A 15865-nucleotide genomic window follows, 5' to 3' on the forward strand; every position below is an offset into this window, starting at 1 on the left:
ACAGGGCCACAGGTCCTGCCAGGAGCCTGCTCCAGCGTGGGCTTCCCACGGGGTCACAGCCTCCTTCGGGCATCCCTCTGCTCCGGCGTGGGGTCCCCCCCGGGCTGCAGGTGGGTCTCTGCTCCCCCATGGAGCTCCATGGGTGCAGGGCACAGCTGCCTCACCACGGGCTGCACCACGGGCTGCAGGGGAACCTCTGCTCTGTGCCTGGAGCACCTCCTGCCCCCCTTCCTCACTGACCTTGGGGTCTGCAGAGTTGTTGCTCTCACATAGTCTCACTCCTCTCTCCAGCTGAAATTGCTGTTGTACAGTAACATTTTCCCCTTCTTAAAACTGTTATCCTAGAGGCTCTACTACCATCGCTGATGGGCTCAGCCCTGGCCATCAGTGGGTCCCTCTTGGAGCCGGCTGGCATTGGGTCTGCGGGACATGGGGGAAGCTTCTGGCATCTTCTCACAGAATCCACCCCTGTAGCCCCCCCGCTACCAAAACTTTGCCTCACAGACCCAATACAATATATGAACCATTTATTCAAAGGAAATAAAAGCTAGGTCCTGCTGCTCAAGCAGTCAACACACAGAATAAGGTAAATCAGCCCATTTTATTCAGCTTTATTTTAAATATTCCATGCCATATGGTGCTTTTTCTTCTGGACAAGACAATTCCACAGCAAATATTCATAATAGTTCCTATTTTCCCTTTACAGTGGCATTCCATTAGTAACAGTTGTAGCTTATTGCACTAGCCAGGAAGCCTTCTAAGCAATTAATTTCCTTCTTCAGCGGTGATTTTAACAAAATGCACACTTCCACAAATTCATTCAGAAGTTGTTGCATTGACATATAGTACTCATTGCTAGAGGAAGACTGTTGCATCTCCCAGCTCTATGGGTCCTTGCAGCTCAGTTACCTTTGGTGTTGATGGTGAAGGCTGTACCAGTACAGGGATCTTCCTTTCTACTTTGCCAGGGTTCTCCTTGAAGACTTATTCAGTGGCAGTTTTGGTATGCAAGGTAGTCATCTAAGGCATCAGCTGCAGTAAATGCAAAAGTGACAGTCACAGTGTGAGCATTTGGTAATCTACAAATAAATCTGGAAGTCACATTGGCTCAGGAAACTTAGGCGGAGTCAATTCAGTAACAAATGCATCAATAATGAACACCTTTGCTGTATTAATTTCTCCAAGGCAGCTTGTTCCTCTCTAGTGTGCCTACAAGATGTGCATACATTACCGTCAGTGACTGATGCTGTCCCCTTAGCTGCTCATGTTTAATGAAAGCTTTGTGCCTATATATAAATTCTGTGTTTGAGTGAAACATCTTCCAAATCCTTCGCAGCAGTTCTGGAGGAGACCTTTGGCTTGTATACTGAGAAGTGAATTCACCCTTTCTGCCATGCACAAGCTCTGCAGAATAAGAGTGATACATGAATATAAAAATAGAACAGAAGAGACTATTTAGGTTGGACCAGATGCTCACATTCCTGCCACCTAGGTGGATTTAACATTAATGAATTCCCTGTAAAATGAAATGAGTGTGGGAAAAATATGAAGCGTAGGTCTGATCCTGTTCTTTTTTTCTCCCACATGTGGACTTGTTTCATACAAGCACCCTTTCCCTAAGTCATTGAGACTCTTCGTGCATGTTTCCTGTCACTGCTGATTACTTTCAAGAGCACTGTCATGTTGGAGGCACAGGAGGGACGGAGGCAAGAATTAAAGCACCAGTCCCCTGTTCAACCTTCTTCTGCACTGGCTGACTGCTTGAGGAAGGGAAGGCTGTTGAAACATTTGCAACCTGCCTGAGTGGATCCAACAGAGGTTGCGCTCCTTTGAACATCAGTGGGAAAAAGGTACAAAGAATAAAACGAGAGCTGCACAGGGAAGGTTCCCTCCTCCATTATTTTCCCGAGCTACCGCTCTAAGGACACAGGTGTGTTCACCTAGTAACCTGCGCTTGGCTTCCTCTCGCAGTCAACCAAACAAGAACCGTGGTCCACGAACACATCAGTGACTGTGCAAATGCACACAGCTGGCAGAAGCAAAGGACATGAAGAGAGCTTGTGAAGCTAAAGGGAAGTTTGGCTCCTTACAATCCAGTCTCCAACACTTGCCGCGATAACCTTTGCATTCTTGACAATAGCCTGATCCAAAGGCCACCACCAGCGGTCTTAGACAGGGTTATGACAGCCTTTGAGTCAGGCATTGCATTTTTAAACTGAGCCACTTCCTAGTTCTTAAAATCGCAACATTTGCCTCAGTGTGGCAGCTGCATTCTGAAGGACAGTCTTAATTCATGGTCAGATCATTTCATGAATGCATTTTGTAGACTCGCAGGGAAGAATTTTTATGGGGGACCTCTGCTGAGCTATTCTTAATCACTGAAATTGCAGTGTTTTTCTTACGCATTGCCAATCTTGTCAGAGGTGTTGGAATCGCTGTGGATCTGCAGCACTCCTCTCACGTAAACATCGTGGCAACACCCACTCCCTGTGTGTGACCACCTTCCACGAATAATTGCCTATTGTCACTCAACATCCACTGCACATTTTAACACCCATCAGGTGTTGACACCCCTGCTTCCTTAGGGCACGCAGCCCTGGAGAGGACAGTGCCTCTGATGGTACTTTTATTACAGGAATTCCAAGAAATCCCCCAAAGGGCCAGAGACACTTTATAGGGCAAAATGAGACAGGGCTACCCTTCTGCCTTGATGGCCTGTACACATGGAGCCTCTTACTCTAACTGCCGTGGCAGAGAGATGGGGGAGTCACACAGAGCTGTCACGTTACACCCCTGCATGGGGGACAGTGGCTAAAATGGGGCTACCTTCTTGAACTTCACCGTCTCTGACAAACCATGGCATGGCATGGAGAAACTGCACAGTTTCTCTCTCTTCCAGCACAGGGGTGGGGGACCATTGAAGGAAATCTGCTCTGAACAAATAAAAGGGAGTACTCTTCCTGCTCTGAATAACAGATCTGCTGAACTCCTCCTTAGGAGAGGATGAGAATTTTTGCTGGGGGATGCAAAAATTTTAGCTGGATTCAGGAAGAGAGAGGAGAAGTGCTAGTGAGAAAGATCCATCATGGGTCACTAAGTAGAGCAACAAACTGAGTCTCAGAATATCCCCTGAAATAAAATAATCTGGGGTTGGGAGAATACTTACAGAGCTGAAAAAGAATCACACATACTTGTTCTTTTCATATTTCTCCTTCATATCTGCTACAGCCTATGCAGAAAAGAGAGTTGTGGGCTAAATGAACCTTGGCCCTCAACCAGAACTGCCGTTCTGACCATCTTTGTGCCACAGTTTCAAGAGAAATAAAATGGTTTCTTGATAACCTGTGTAGAAAAATAAATAGGTTAGGTCTTTTTCTACCTAGTTTTGATCATGTTTTTCAGTTTATTTTTCTGGTTTGGGGGCTTTTTTTCCTTATCTGGGTTGTTGAGACTCCTGTGGTTCAGCTGGAAGATGGCACATGGATTGGGAGGTCCCAGCCCCTTCTTGGTTAGAGAGGGACATTAGATCTCTCTCCAGGAGCATCTCTGACAGGTCAACAGGGGTGACTTGAGACGTCCACAAAAACAACTCAGGAGACAGTTGCTTTGCAGCTACCTCTTGCCGTTCTTGCAGCAAACTCAAGGTAAAACAGGAGAGCTGCTCTAACACAACAGCACCCACACACTCTTACCTTTAACGTGGGAGACTTCTAACTCCCGTTGGCTTTCTGTGGGGAAAGTAGGCGAAAACATTAGGTTAGCACAGCTGTTAGCAGCCAGGGAAGCCACTACACAGCTCAGGGCTATCTTCCATCCTGCTTGCTCTCCCTCAAGTTAGACTAAACTGAGAGGAGCTAAGATATGTGTTGACACTTCAAGTTAATCTTCCTTTTAGTGACTAAACAAGGTTTGCTCCTTCAGTATCTCCATCTACAGCAGAATAAAAGACTTTTTTCTTTTCTTTTTTTTTTTTTTTTTTTTTTTTAACCTTATGGAGACAACTTTTGGCCAGGAAAGATCTTTTCTAGACACTTCCATCTATATTAAAGAGAGAAAAGCTCTTCACTCATCCCTTCCCCCTGCCCCAATCCTTTCCATGACAGCTTTACAGAGATATTTTATAGATTCTTCATCTTTATGGTTTCCTTTTCTTTCAGCCATGTCGTACACCCCGGGTCCCAATCCGCGCTGACAACGAACTTTCTGTTCCTGGGTGCATGTGTCTGTCTCTCACTTGGGCGATGTCAGCTCAGCCTGGCACTCCAGCAGAGCCTGTGAGCTGAGCCATAGATCATCCTGTCCAACGTCAATCCTTCCCCCTGAAGTTTGCCTGACTGCTCTGCTGTAGATGGAAGGATTGAAGGAAGCTTCTCTTCAGACGTTATTTGCTCTGTGGATCAAATACAGACTTCTGCTGGTGAGTCTGGATGAGCAAAGACTGGTCCCCAGAGAGGTGGATACTTTCTCAGCAACAATGTCAGCAAAAAAGAAGAAAATCCCAAATTCTTGTAGACTTAAATAGATGTTCAGAAAAATGACTGTGACTTTCTTCTAAGCAATATTGAAAGTACACAGAAGTACAAATATTTCCTCTTCCACAATCCCAGAAATACGCTCATACTCAGATATTTCTCCAGAAAGCATTACAGCAATCTGCAGCTTGACACTGCAGCCCGATCAGAGGAAGGCTGCGAGATCACGGCTGCGCCCGTCCCCTCCATGACTGTCACGTTACTCTCTGCCCTGAAGTCCCATGGAGACCTCAACCCTCCCCGGCTGCCCACAGGCTCCACTTTGACCCCACGCTAACCACCCCTTTACAGCTAAAGGTTAATTACTCGAGGGGACATTTCCATCCAATCTGTTGCCCGCAGGTTGCAATCCCTGCCTGAGCGCTATTTTTAGACCAGCTCCTTCGTTGTTATCGATCCCAGTCACCCTCTGTTAATTAGATACACACAACACACACAGCATTTGCAACTTATTTATCAATTCTGTTCAGCACCTCCCTCCCCTGAGATGTAATTTGGAGCCCTCCTTGAATCATGCTATTGATCTTTCCCAGCAACTTGGCTATAGGATTCTCTGTGTTGCAAACTATTTATAGATTATTCTTCTTCTCTTGCTCTCCCTTGGGGAATAAGAAATGGGCAACGGTAATCAGACTTCCATTTTTAAGGAGTTGATCGAAACCAGATATTTCCTCTTTTCTCCTTTTTTCCCTTTCTTCCCCCTGTTGCCGTTACGTACAGGCTCCCTCTGGCAGGTGAGACTTTCCTGCTCCATGCAGTGCTGTAATGATTCTGGTAACGCTCAGGTGATGTGATACAGAATTTGACCTGGATGAAATCTTGTTTGCTGAATTAATGAAATTAATTCTTGCTCCTCTCTGTGGCCAAGAGTGTCACAAAGGGCTTTGGGACCTTTTTTGCCTGCTCAGTCTGAGATGCACCTTTCAGAGGGCTTCAGTCTCGGCTACTGCCTTCTCATCCCACAGATTTAATCAATTTGCAAGGTATTGGGTTCCTGTTGCCCCCTTGTAGCTCAGGAAGGGCACCCAAAGGCCTCAGACAATGTGTAGTCAGGAGTGAGATAGCTGGAGTTGCTTCTAGGAATGGAGGATGGCAGTAACAAGCCCTGGGGTCCTAGGATTTGAGAAGGGCCTAAAACAAGGGAACGTCACCTGAGGCCCAGAGAAGCCAGAAGCAGCTCAGCCTTCACTGAGTAAGGTTGAAAATCCCAGCTCTAACGCAGGAGAAAGCCTACAGGTACCACAGGCAAGCTGACACCAGAAAGCACAACTGTTTCTCTGAGCATACATGAAAGCAGCCCCAGGCTTCTGCAGCTACACCTGCTGCTGAAAATCTGATGGCAAAGTGGGAGAGAGGTGTGCCAGGAGGAGCTGGGGCCCTGGCCTCCAGCCTCGGGCTCACAGCATGGGGGTTGCAGCCCCCCCAGCCCCGTCCCGAGCAGGGTGGTGGCTCAGGGGTGATGGGGCTGGGCTGGGTGGAGCTGGGCGGGTTCCTCCGAGCCCTTGGAACAGGCACCGTGCGTGTGTTGTGTGTGGGGAGAGGTTGTTTCGCGGTTGGGGAAGGGGCGGTGTGGCCTGTGTGGGTGCCTGTGTGTGCCGGGTGGTGGGGCTGCGGGGGGGTGATGCTGGGGACCGGGGGGGTGGGCTGTGGCGTAGGGGGTCGTGTTGGGGGAGCTGTGCCGTGTGGAGGTCCGAGGGTGTGAGTGAGGGGGGCGGTGTGCGTGGAACCGCAGGCTGTGGAGCTCTGCGCGTGGGGTGGCGAGGGCGTGATGTGAAGCTGCGGTGTGTGAGGCTGGGGTGTGAGGCCTGGTGTGTGTAGGGCTGCGTGGAGCTGTGGCGTGGGGGGTGTGTGTAACCGTGAGTGTGTGGGGCTGTGGGGTGTGGCGCTGTTGTGGGTCTGGGGTTTGTGTGTGGGGCTGTGGTGAGTGTGTGCTGTGGTGTGTGGGGCTGTAGTGAGTGTGTGGGGCTGTGGGGTGTGTAGCTGTGGGGTGTGTTTAGCTGTGGTGTGTGTGGAGCTGTGGTGTGTGCAATTGTGGTGTGTGGAGCTGTGGTGTGTGTAGCTGAGGTGTGTGTAGTTCTGGTGTGTGTAGCTCTGGTGTGTGTAGCTGCAGTGTGTGCAGTTGTGGTGTGTGGAGCTGTGGTGTGTGGAGCTGAGGTGCGTCTAGCTGCGGTGTGTGCAGTTGTGGTGTGTGTAACTGTGTGTGTAGTTCTGGTGTGTGTAGTTCTGGTGTGTGTAGCTGTGGTGTGTGCAGTTGTGGTGTGTGGAGCTGTGTGTGTAGCTCCGGTGTGTGTAGCTCTGGTGTGTGTAGCTCTGGTGCGTGCAGTTGTGGTGTGTGGAGCTGTGTGCGTAGCTGCGGTGTGCGTAGCTGCGGTGTGTGCAGTTGCGGTGTGTGTAGCTGCGGTGTGTGTAGCTCTGGTGTGCGTAGCTCTGGTGTGCGTAGCTGCAGTGTGTGTAGCTCTGGTGTGCGTAGCTGCGGTGTGTGTAGCTGCGGTGTGCGTAGCTGCGGTGTGCGTAGCTGCGGTGTGTGTAGCTGCGGTGTGTGTAGCTCTGGTGTGCGTAGCTGCGGTGTGCGTAGCTGCGGTGTGTGTAGCTGCGGTGTGTGTAGCTCTGGTGTGTGTAGCTGCGGTGTGTGTAGCTGCGGTGTGCGTAGCTGCGGTGTGCGTAGCTGCGGTGTGTGTAGCTGCGGTGTGCGTAGCTGCGGTGTGTGTAGCTCTGGTGTGCGTAGCTGCGGTGTGTGTAGCTGCGGTGTGCGTAGCTGCGGTGTGTGTAGCTGCGGTGTGTGTAGCTCTGGTGTGCGTAGCTGCGGTGTGCGTAGCTGCGGTGTGCGTAGCTGCGGTGTGTGTAGCTGCGGTGTGTGTAGCTCTGGTGTGTGTAGCTGCGGTGTGCGTAGCTGCGGTGTGCGTAGCTGCGGTGTGTGTAGTTGCGGTGTGCGTAGCTGCGGTGTGCGTAGCTGCGGTGTGTGTAGCTGCGGTGTGTGTAGCTGCGGTGCGTGTCTGACGCCGCGGAGGGTGTGCGGGGCGCGGGGTGCGCGCGGAGCCCAGCGCGGTGCCGCTGTCCCCGGGCGGCCGCAGCGCCACCCCCGGCCCCGCCCCCTCCGTCCCGCCGCCCCGCTCGCGCCCTCCCCCAGCGCGGGCCGCGGCGGCACAGCCCGCGGGCGGGGCGGGGCGTGGCCGGCGGAGGGGGCGTGGCCCCACCTGTCCCGGCCGTTACCCGCCGCTCGGCTCGGGGGAGGGGCCGGCGGCGAGCGCTGCGCCCGCCCCTCTCGGGGCTGCCCCTGAGGGAACGCCCCGGCCCCGCCCCGCCCCGCCCCGCCCGGGGCGTGGCCACAGGCCGGGGAGCGGGTGGAGGGGGGGGGAGGCGGGAAAGAGCCGCGGCGGGGGAAGCTCCGCGGCTTCTCCCTGCCAGGGCGGCGCCGAGGGGGTTAACCCGCTCCCGCGGCGGGCCGGGGCGAGCTGCCGCCTCCCGGAGCAGGGAAGGGACAGGGACCGGCGCTCCCGCACACACACACACACGCGCGCAGGCGATGGCTGAGGGGGGCGCGGGCTCGATTTTCCCCGAGATGATGTCAAGAGCTTGGGAGAAGGAGGAGGAGGACGGTTGCTCTTTTTCTTAACGGCTTTGTTCTAAAATCATCCGAAATAAAGCAGCCCCAGCCCCGAGCGCCGGGGAAGCAGCCGCGAAAGTAGCGCGCTTTTTTTTTTTTAATCTTTTTTTCCTTTTTTTTTAATTTTTTTTTTTTTTTTCTCCTCATCTCTGCCTTTGTGTCCGCCTGGGGCCGAGCCCCCTCCCCGCGCCACTCTCTCCCTGGGGAAGCCGCCGGCTTTTTTTCCGCTCCTGCCTGCAGCCCGAGCCCGGAGGCAGCGCCCGCCGCCCTCCCGCTGCCCCGGGCAGGTGCTCGGCGGCCGCCGACTCTCCCGGCGGGCGCCTCCTCGCCGCCCTCCCCCGCCCGGGGCGGCTCCGCGCCGCTCCCCCCCCTCTCCTCTCCCGCCCCCCCGCCCCGGCTCCTGCGGGGCGCTGGCTCCCCGCCGCCGGGGCCACGCCGGCGGCCCGGCGCCCCCGCCGCCCGCCGCGCCCGGGGATGCTGCCCCCAACTCCCCGCCCGCCGCCTGACTCCGCCGCCGCCGCCCTCGCCGAGCCGGACGCCGCTCCGCTGCCCGCGCCGCGGCCACCTGCAGCAGCCCGGCTCCCCGCCGCCCGCCTCGCACCGCGGCGGAAGGAATAAAAGCGCCCAGCCCGTCCCGACCCGCCCGGCCGGCTCTTTCCACCCCCCCCCCGCTCCGCCCCAGGGCAGCCGGGGCCGGGGCGGGTCGGGCCCCCGCGGGCCGCCTCCCACGGACGGAGCCCGGGCGCCCGCCGCCGCCGCCGCCGCCCCCCCGCCGCTCCGCACCTCCCGCGGATGGGCGCGCTGCCGCCGCCCGGCCCCCCCCGGCCCCGCCGCGCCGCCTGAAGAAACTTGGGACGGCGGCGGCGGCCTCCGCCTCCCCGCCGCGCCCCGCCCGGGCTGCGGGGGCCCCTTCCCCCGCGCCGCCGCCCCGACTTCGCGGGGGGACCACCCGCCCCGCCGCAGGACTCCGGCCCGGGGCCGCCGGCCCCTCGGCGGGGCGGCGCCCAGAGCCCCCTCCCCGCGGCGGGGGGACCCCCTGCCCCCGGCATCGGTGCTGGGGAGGAGCGGGGGTGCCCTGGATGGCCCTGCGCACTGGGACGGCTTGGTTTGGGCAGGTCCTGCGCAGAGTTTCCCGGCTCCAGGGCACCTGGTCCCGGCGCTCCAGCAGCCTCCTGTGCCTCTCCTCCTCCCAGGAGCCCGAGCAGGCGGGCGGAGAGCGGCCGCCGCCGCAGCACAAGCTGCCCCGGAGCAGCGGCAGCGGCGGCGGCGGGCGCCGCCAGCCCCCCCGGCAGCTGCCCCCCTGCTGCGGCTGCTGCGGCCTGTCGGATCCCCGGGCGGCCAGGGGGGGACATGGTCCCCTCACTCGCCCCTTGCTGGCGGCCATGAAGAGGCAGAACGTGCGGACCCTGTCCCTCATCATCTGCACGTTCACCTACCTGCTGGTCGGGGCTGCCGTCTTTGATGCCCTGGAGTCCGACAACGAGATGCGGGAGGAGGAGAAACTCAAAGCCGAGGAGATCCGGCTCAAAGGAAAGTACAACATCACCAGCGAGGACTACCGGCAGCTGGAGTTGGTGATCATGCAGTCCGAGCCGCACCGGGCCGGCGTCCAGTGGAAATTCGCCGGCTCCTTCTACTTTGCCATCACGGTCATCACCACCATCGGTGAGTGTCTCGCCTCGGGGAGGCCCTCTGGGGCCAGGGCCAGGGCTGGGGCAGAAGCCCCCCCTGGTTGGGAGAAAGGGAGAGGGGCAGGGGAGACGTGGCTTGCGAGGGGTTAAATGCCCGATGAGTTTTTTGGCTTCCCTCCCGCGTTATGTAATTCATCGCTCTTCACCGGCACTTGTTGGACTTGGCGGTGTCCCGCACCTCTTCCCTTGGAGACGGGGCGTGCGTCCCCTGGGTGGGACTGGAGAGGAGTGGGGCTGGCCTGGTGGGGGGAATGGCACTGGCCGCGTGGCTACCACTGAGCTGTGGCTTGGGTGGCAAGGAGGAGGGGGGACAAAGCAGAGTGACCCTCTCCTGAGGTTCCCCTCAGGAAGAAGGAGGCCCCATTGTCATGTTCCTTCTTGCACCTTTGCTTAAGAGACACGGGGAAAACTTAGACAAAAGGCGGTTGGATGAGGATGAAGACAGTGAGGGCATGGGAACGGGATCGGCTGGAAAAGCCCTTGATGTAGCCAAGCATAGCCCTGCTTTCGCAAACTTTGTTTTGGCGTTGGCGAGGACTGAGGTGGGGGTTCCCACAGTTGTGTTCCCACCACCGGGCCTCTCCTGGGCATTCCCAATGTGTTCCCGAAGTTTTTATTGCAGCTGGAGTGTCTGATGTGCCAACAGGTCACAGTCTGCGTCTCCTCTTTCTGGGCACACGGTCGGACAGGCAAAACGATGCCTGCTGTCACATCCGTGCTGCCCGGCTTCCCAGACGTGCCATTTCCTAGGACGGTCAAGGGGACAGTCAGTGGACACGGCCACAGGCTGTCACTTCGTAATTCTCCGCTTCCCACAGCTGAAGCGGAGTGTTTCGCATAAAGTTTGGTTCCCTGCCGTAAAAATAAATACCACGATAACTAGAGGCTGCAGAGTGCACACAGGACTGTGCTACAACTCTGGCTTTGGCTTGATGAGCAGGTTTGTTCTTGCCAGTTTTGTGTTCATTAAGGTGGATTTACTGAGGCAGTTGGTAACGTTCTTCTCCCAGCACTTCTAGATGCTCCCCCCTAACATCTGGGGAGATCTGAAAAGACCTCTCTAGCTCAGTGGCTGTTTGGTAGTGCATTATAGTGAACAGGACACGAAAGACTAGCTCTCTTATTAATACAGAAGGACTCAGTCTTTTTACCGTTTAGGGCTTGTTACAAGAAATTTGCACATTGCCACCTGAAGATACTGACAGTTTTCAGCAGGACGGGCTGTCCACTGCCCTTTAAGCAGTGTCTACTTACATTTGTATTTGACTATATTATACCTGGGGCAGTAAAAAATTTCCTTTGAAAGACCATCTAACAGTATAAAGCCCATTTGCCCTTACAAAGATAAGATTTTAACAGGATAATTTCCTCTTCTGTTATTAGATATAATTATGTAAAATGCATATGGTAATAGCCTATAGAATATAAAGTAGACTGTAACTTTGGCTGATGACTTAGATTTCCTGCTGTTTGTTGCGATGTCAGAACTCTCCTTTCCCCTTTGGTCACTGATTCTCTCTTCCTCGATCTGTCTCTTGTCATTTATTTGTGCTAAGTGAATACTGGACTGGTGTGCCCCTCTGGATTACAACAAGGCTTCCACGCACACGCCTGTGTACTCACGCTGCCCTATATTCCCGCCTAAGAGGTGGCTGCAATACTTTCTGCATTCTTAAGCTCGGTCGGTGACAGGTAGAAAGGGCTGTTTTTACAATAGCGTGCTGTTTTGATTGTATTTTACCTGCAAACATGTACAACTTGCTTGGGAAGCTTTAGCATTTTCTCCTGCAAAGAGCTGGGATTTGTTTGGGAAGCCCGGAGCACCTCAGCGTGCAGAGGCTAGCGTGCATTTCTGTAGGCAGAGGCGCTTCGGAGTGTCAGAATTGTTTAAATTAAAAATGTGTATATCAACGGGGAGCCACTGAGAGGAAGAGTGATAATAAAGAATGGGGCAGAAAGACAGACGTTCTTTAATGATTGTTCATTTGGGGAACTCTGCTCCAGGAGGATATGTGATATGTCTTTCAAAACTTTATTAATAGTTACTATCTGCATCTTGCCAAACGCACTTCTATTTTGCGTATCGTCTCTTCAGTACTAAGGTAGCTTTGTGATGTTATCTGATCTACTGGTAGTCTGTAAAAGTGAGCATGGCAGGGTTTTCTTTAATTTCTTATATATCCTAAAATAATTTGTTTCACAGACGGAAGAATTACATTCTATGTGTAAGTTTTCAGGGAAATAAGGGGTTTCTTCTCTATGTTTCTTGTGCAGGGCAGTGATCCGAAATGTTCATACTAATTTTTCGTGATGGTTCTTATTTTTAATCTGACTGTGTGTACACTCACATACATTTCCTGCTCCCTGTGAAACCTCCCAGACTTTAAGAAACACATGCAGTAGTGTATGCATTAGTGAACGTGCTGTAGTCAGTTGGTGCTCCCGCAAAAGTGCATTCAACTAACCGTCGCAGGCTGACTGTTAAAACAGACTTGAATAAAACCCTTCCCTGCCTAAGCTAGAGTGGTACATCTGTCTTCACAAAACTTCTCTTCAGAGAAGCTCGATAGGAATCTGCGGACCACAAGGTCCAGCAATATGCCTATGGCAGCAGACTCATCCGTGTCTAACTTAATTGTTCTCCTTGATACTGCCGTGCTAGCAACATGTCTGAAGCGATTACCGATTCACTGCCTTGATTTAAACTACTGTGGCTTTAATTTAATCAAAGGCGTTTCTGGCTGGCCCCGGACCAGGAGCCCGCGGCGAGCGGTAGCCCGGCCGAGCCCGTGGTGCTGAAGGGACAGCTCCGGCCGAGCCCGTGGTGCTGAAGGGACAGCTCCGGCCGCCGGCCCTGGCCCCCGCTCCCCGGGCAGCCTCCGCGCGGGCCGCTCCCGGGGAAAACACACCTCGACAGACCTGGCTGGAAGGCAGGATGGAAATCTGAAAGCCTCCCGTGCGAGATTGGGTCAACTCCCACATTTCCTCCAGCCCGTGGCATTTGGCTTTCATCAGAGGGTGGTCGGGGGTTGTTGCTCGCTTGTCAGGCTGAGTACTAAAACAAAGAAGCGACGGTTGATCCACTAAATGGAAACTTTTTTTTTTTTTTTAATTTTCACCAGGGACACAACATTTTTTTCTGCCCCACAGGTGCAATGTTGGTTTTTCCTCTGTTATTTTTAACTGACCCAACAGAAAAAAAACCCCAGCAACCTGAAACCAACCACAGGTGCTACGACATTCAGTGAGTCTGCTCCTAAAATCCATCAGCAGAAGGAAAATACCCAGCTTTCACAAAGTTTTGGTCATGTTTGAATTCTGTGGAAGTTTTTAGGTGATCAAAAAGAACTAAGAAGCTGTTCTTGGCTCTCACAAGTTGCTGAGTTTATTTCGTGATTGTTCTCACTTCAGAGTTAGCTAGTACAATTTTCTATCCATTTCCAGTTACAAAGCCATTTCCAGTTACGCAGTCAAAATGATGACAGAGTGATTTAATCAAGTTCTCCATCCAGGTACTTGTCTGTTATGAGATACGCTCTAGAATACACCACAGAGTTCATCAAGAGGCTGGATACAATGAATGAAAACACCAACTTTTGAAAAGAAAAGGTAATTCCTAGGATTCCTACTAAGTTTTAATGCCCTTTTCTACAGGTTTATAAGAGTGAGTAAACTGCTTTTATGTAAGCAGGTGTCAACACTGTCAAAATGTGTTATTGGTATGGATATCACTCCATCATTTAGGCCTTAAAGGGTGATAGTCATACTTGATTTAACACCACCGAGCTCTAGTAAACACTGAATATTTCTGGAGGCTTGTGCAGAATGTAAAGAACTGAAAGCTGTTTATGTCACCCTAAAATGAACTGAAACAACAAACAGATTGAGCATTTTTATTTATTTTTTTTTTTTCCTGAGAAGTGACTGTAAGGGGAGCAAAATTAAGACAGTGTGTGCTGTGAATTGCTAGTCTCTTTTTCTTGCTTTTAGGCCTTTGGTTTCAGTTTCAAACCTACTACAAGCAGTGACTTAACTGTCCTGATGAACATAGACAAAATATTCTTGAAGAATGTGGTGCAATACCTGTAATGGTGAATGGAATATCCATCTATTGATAGACGTTTGGCTACTGAGTACCTAAAGATGTGGGAACTGTCTACATCCATATGAGGAGATGGGATACCTCTGTCAGACGGTGGCCTGACAGGGAGTTTGAACCTGTATTTGAATCTGTTTGAACTAAGCAAACACATGCTTAAATCCATTTCAGGATAGTAGTTGAGTCACTGTATCCTTTCTCTGTATCACTTTGCCCTTCTGTAAAATGGGTATAAAAATACCAAGCTGGTAGTGTTGCACTATCTCTAATTTGAGTTAGAAAAAGACGTAAGTGTTTTCATGTGTGAATTTGTTTGTCAGCATTGCTCCTCCTTAAGACCAGCCTCTCTGGTGTTTTGAGTCAGCTCTTGGTTTTTGATGGATGGTAAATATTTAAAGGCAGTCCACTGGAAAGCTTTGAGTAGGGAATCATGGCAGATGGACAATTTTCAATGGAAAGAAAGAAATGAAAGAAAGAAAACAAGACATGAAAGGGGGAAGATAGAGAAAAAAAGACACCAGTGCTTTGGTCAATTGACTGCTGCATTTATGACTTGCCAGGACCATGAAGGTCATATCTCATATAAAAAAAAAAAACAACCAAACAAGCACAGAGTAGATTAAAGCCAGTCTGTTATTAATAAACTCAGGTGAAAGTAGAGAGCAAGATTTTCTGGTGATACGAATGCTTGTAGATGCACCGGAGTAATGAATCTATTCATTGACACCATCTGAAGCTTCAGTGGAGAATACTGGGTGATCACGACCTGTTGGGAGCATCTTCCAGACAAGGAGGAAGTCAACTTCAGCGAGCCACATAAGATAAACTGTGTGTAGGATTTTTCTCCCCTGCATAAAGAAAATGTTCTGCAAAATCTTTTCATGCTATATTCTTTGTCTTATGGAGATTAAAAAAAAAAAAAAAAAAAAAAAAAAAGAAGTCCAAAATAGTGTTCTGCTAACACAAAGGGGACTTTGTGGCTACTTTGCTCACATGGTTGTAGAAACAATTCTTTGGTTCTTGAAAACTGTTTTTGCAATGATACCTCACATTCCTGCCAGAGGCACATTAGCAAAAGCTTTTTAAAAAATCATTGATAAACAAAGCAAAAATACATCTCAGGCTGATGCTGAACTGCAGCTTCCCACTGTATGGCTTACTGGCAGCGCAAATGCAATATCCAGTAAGAGTCTGAAAACCGTTTTGGGGAAGCATCGAGAAATCTCTAGCCACTCAGCTGGGTGATGGTGTCAGCAGATTTCCTTAGCGTAACCAGGCTTGAGAAATTACTGTCTTGTAGTTTTTTAGGATTTGGTGCTCTTTCATTTCCTCCCTAACTATTCATAACTTCTTTCTTTAACTGAAGCAAGTGAGATTTAGATTAGGCACGAGGAAACTCTTTCCAGCTGTCAGGGTAGTTGCATGCTGAAAGAGATTGCCTAAGGAGATTGTGGAATCTCCATCATTGGGAGCATTTTTAAAAGAGTTTAGACAAAAATCCGTCAGGAATGGTTGAGTTATAGCTGCTTTTGCCTTTGGGGGGAAGATGGACTAGCTGACCTCTTGGAAGTCTTTATCAGCCGTATGGTCTATGATTTTCTGAATCTTCCTTTTTCCACGCCTTGAGCTCTAATAGTTCCTGGGCGAGCTTGTTTTTCTTGAGAAAGAACACCAAAGATCTTTGAAATTTCATTTTCTCCACTGTATGGTCTTTGCTTATTGACTATTTTTCTATGCAGTAAAAGCATTTATGTACCTTTGCAAGTGTCAGCATAGAAATATCTGTGTTTACCCACTGACAAGGCTACAAGTTAGAGATGTCAGTGAGTCTTTTGGGAAAGAAGTTAGCTGAAGAAGAAAATGATCCTGCTGATACAAGGATGGCAAGCAGAATTTGCAGGGAAGAACTGGGAGGGAGAGGAAGTGTTCTAGACTAAGA

At 51.5% G+C, this 15865-nt stretch overlaps 1 protein-coding gene and 1 long non-coding RNA gene across 2 annotated transcripts in view; one reads left to right on the top strand and one right to left on the bottom strand.

Annotated features, from left to right (window-relative positions):
• Positions 1-936: 936 nt before the first annotated feature.
• On the bottom strand, positions 937-9591 carry LOC141956765 (uncharacterized). Its single transcript, XR_012633014.1, has 3 exons — positions 9573-9591; positions 3693-3728; positions 937-1032 (listed from the first exon to the last, which is right to left on the bottom strand). It is a non-coding gene; the product is annotated as an uncharacterized LOC141956765 (long non-coding RNA).
• The window catches only part of KCNK9 (potassium two pore domain channel subfamily K member 9), an 84610-nt gene continuing 77960 nt past the window's right edge, over positions 9216-15865 (top strand). The window contains exon 1 of the mRNA XM_074897567.1: positions 9216-9801. Coding sequence (XP_074753668.1) covers positions 9216-9801 — 586 coding nt within the window. The remainder of the gene's footprint in view (positions 9802-15865) is intronic.

This window comes from Athene noctua, chromosome 2, assembly GCF_965140245.1.
Source record: "Athene noctua chromosome 2, bAthNoc1.hap1.1, whole genome shotgun sequence".
In the NCBI taxonomy this organism is placed as follows: Eukaryota; Metazoa; Chordata; class Aves; order Strigiformes; family Strigidae; genus Athene; species Athene noctua.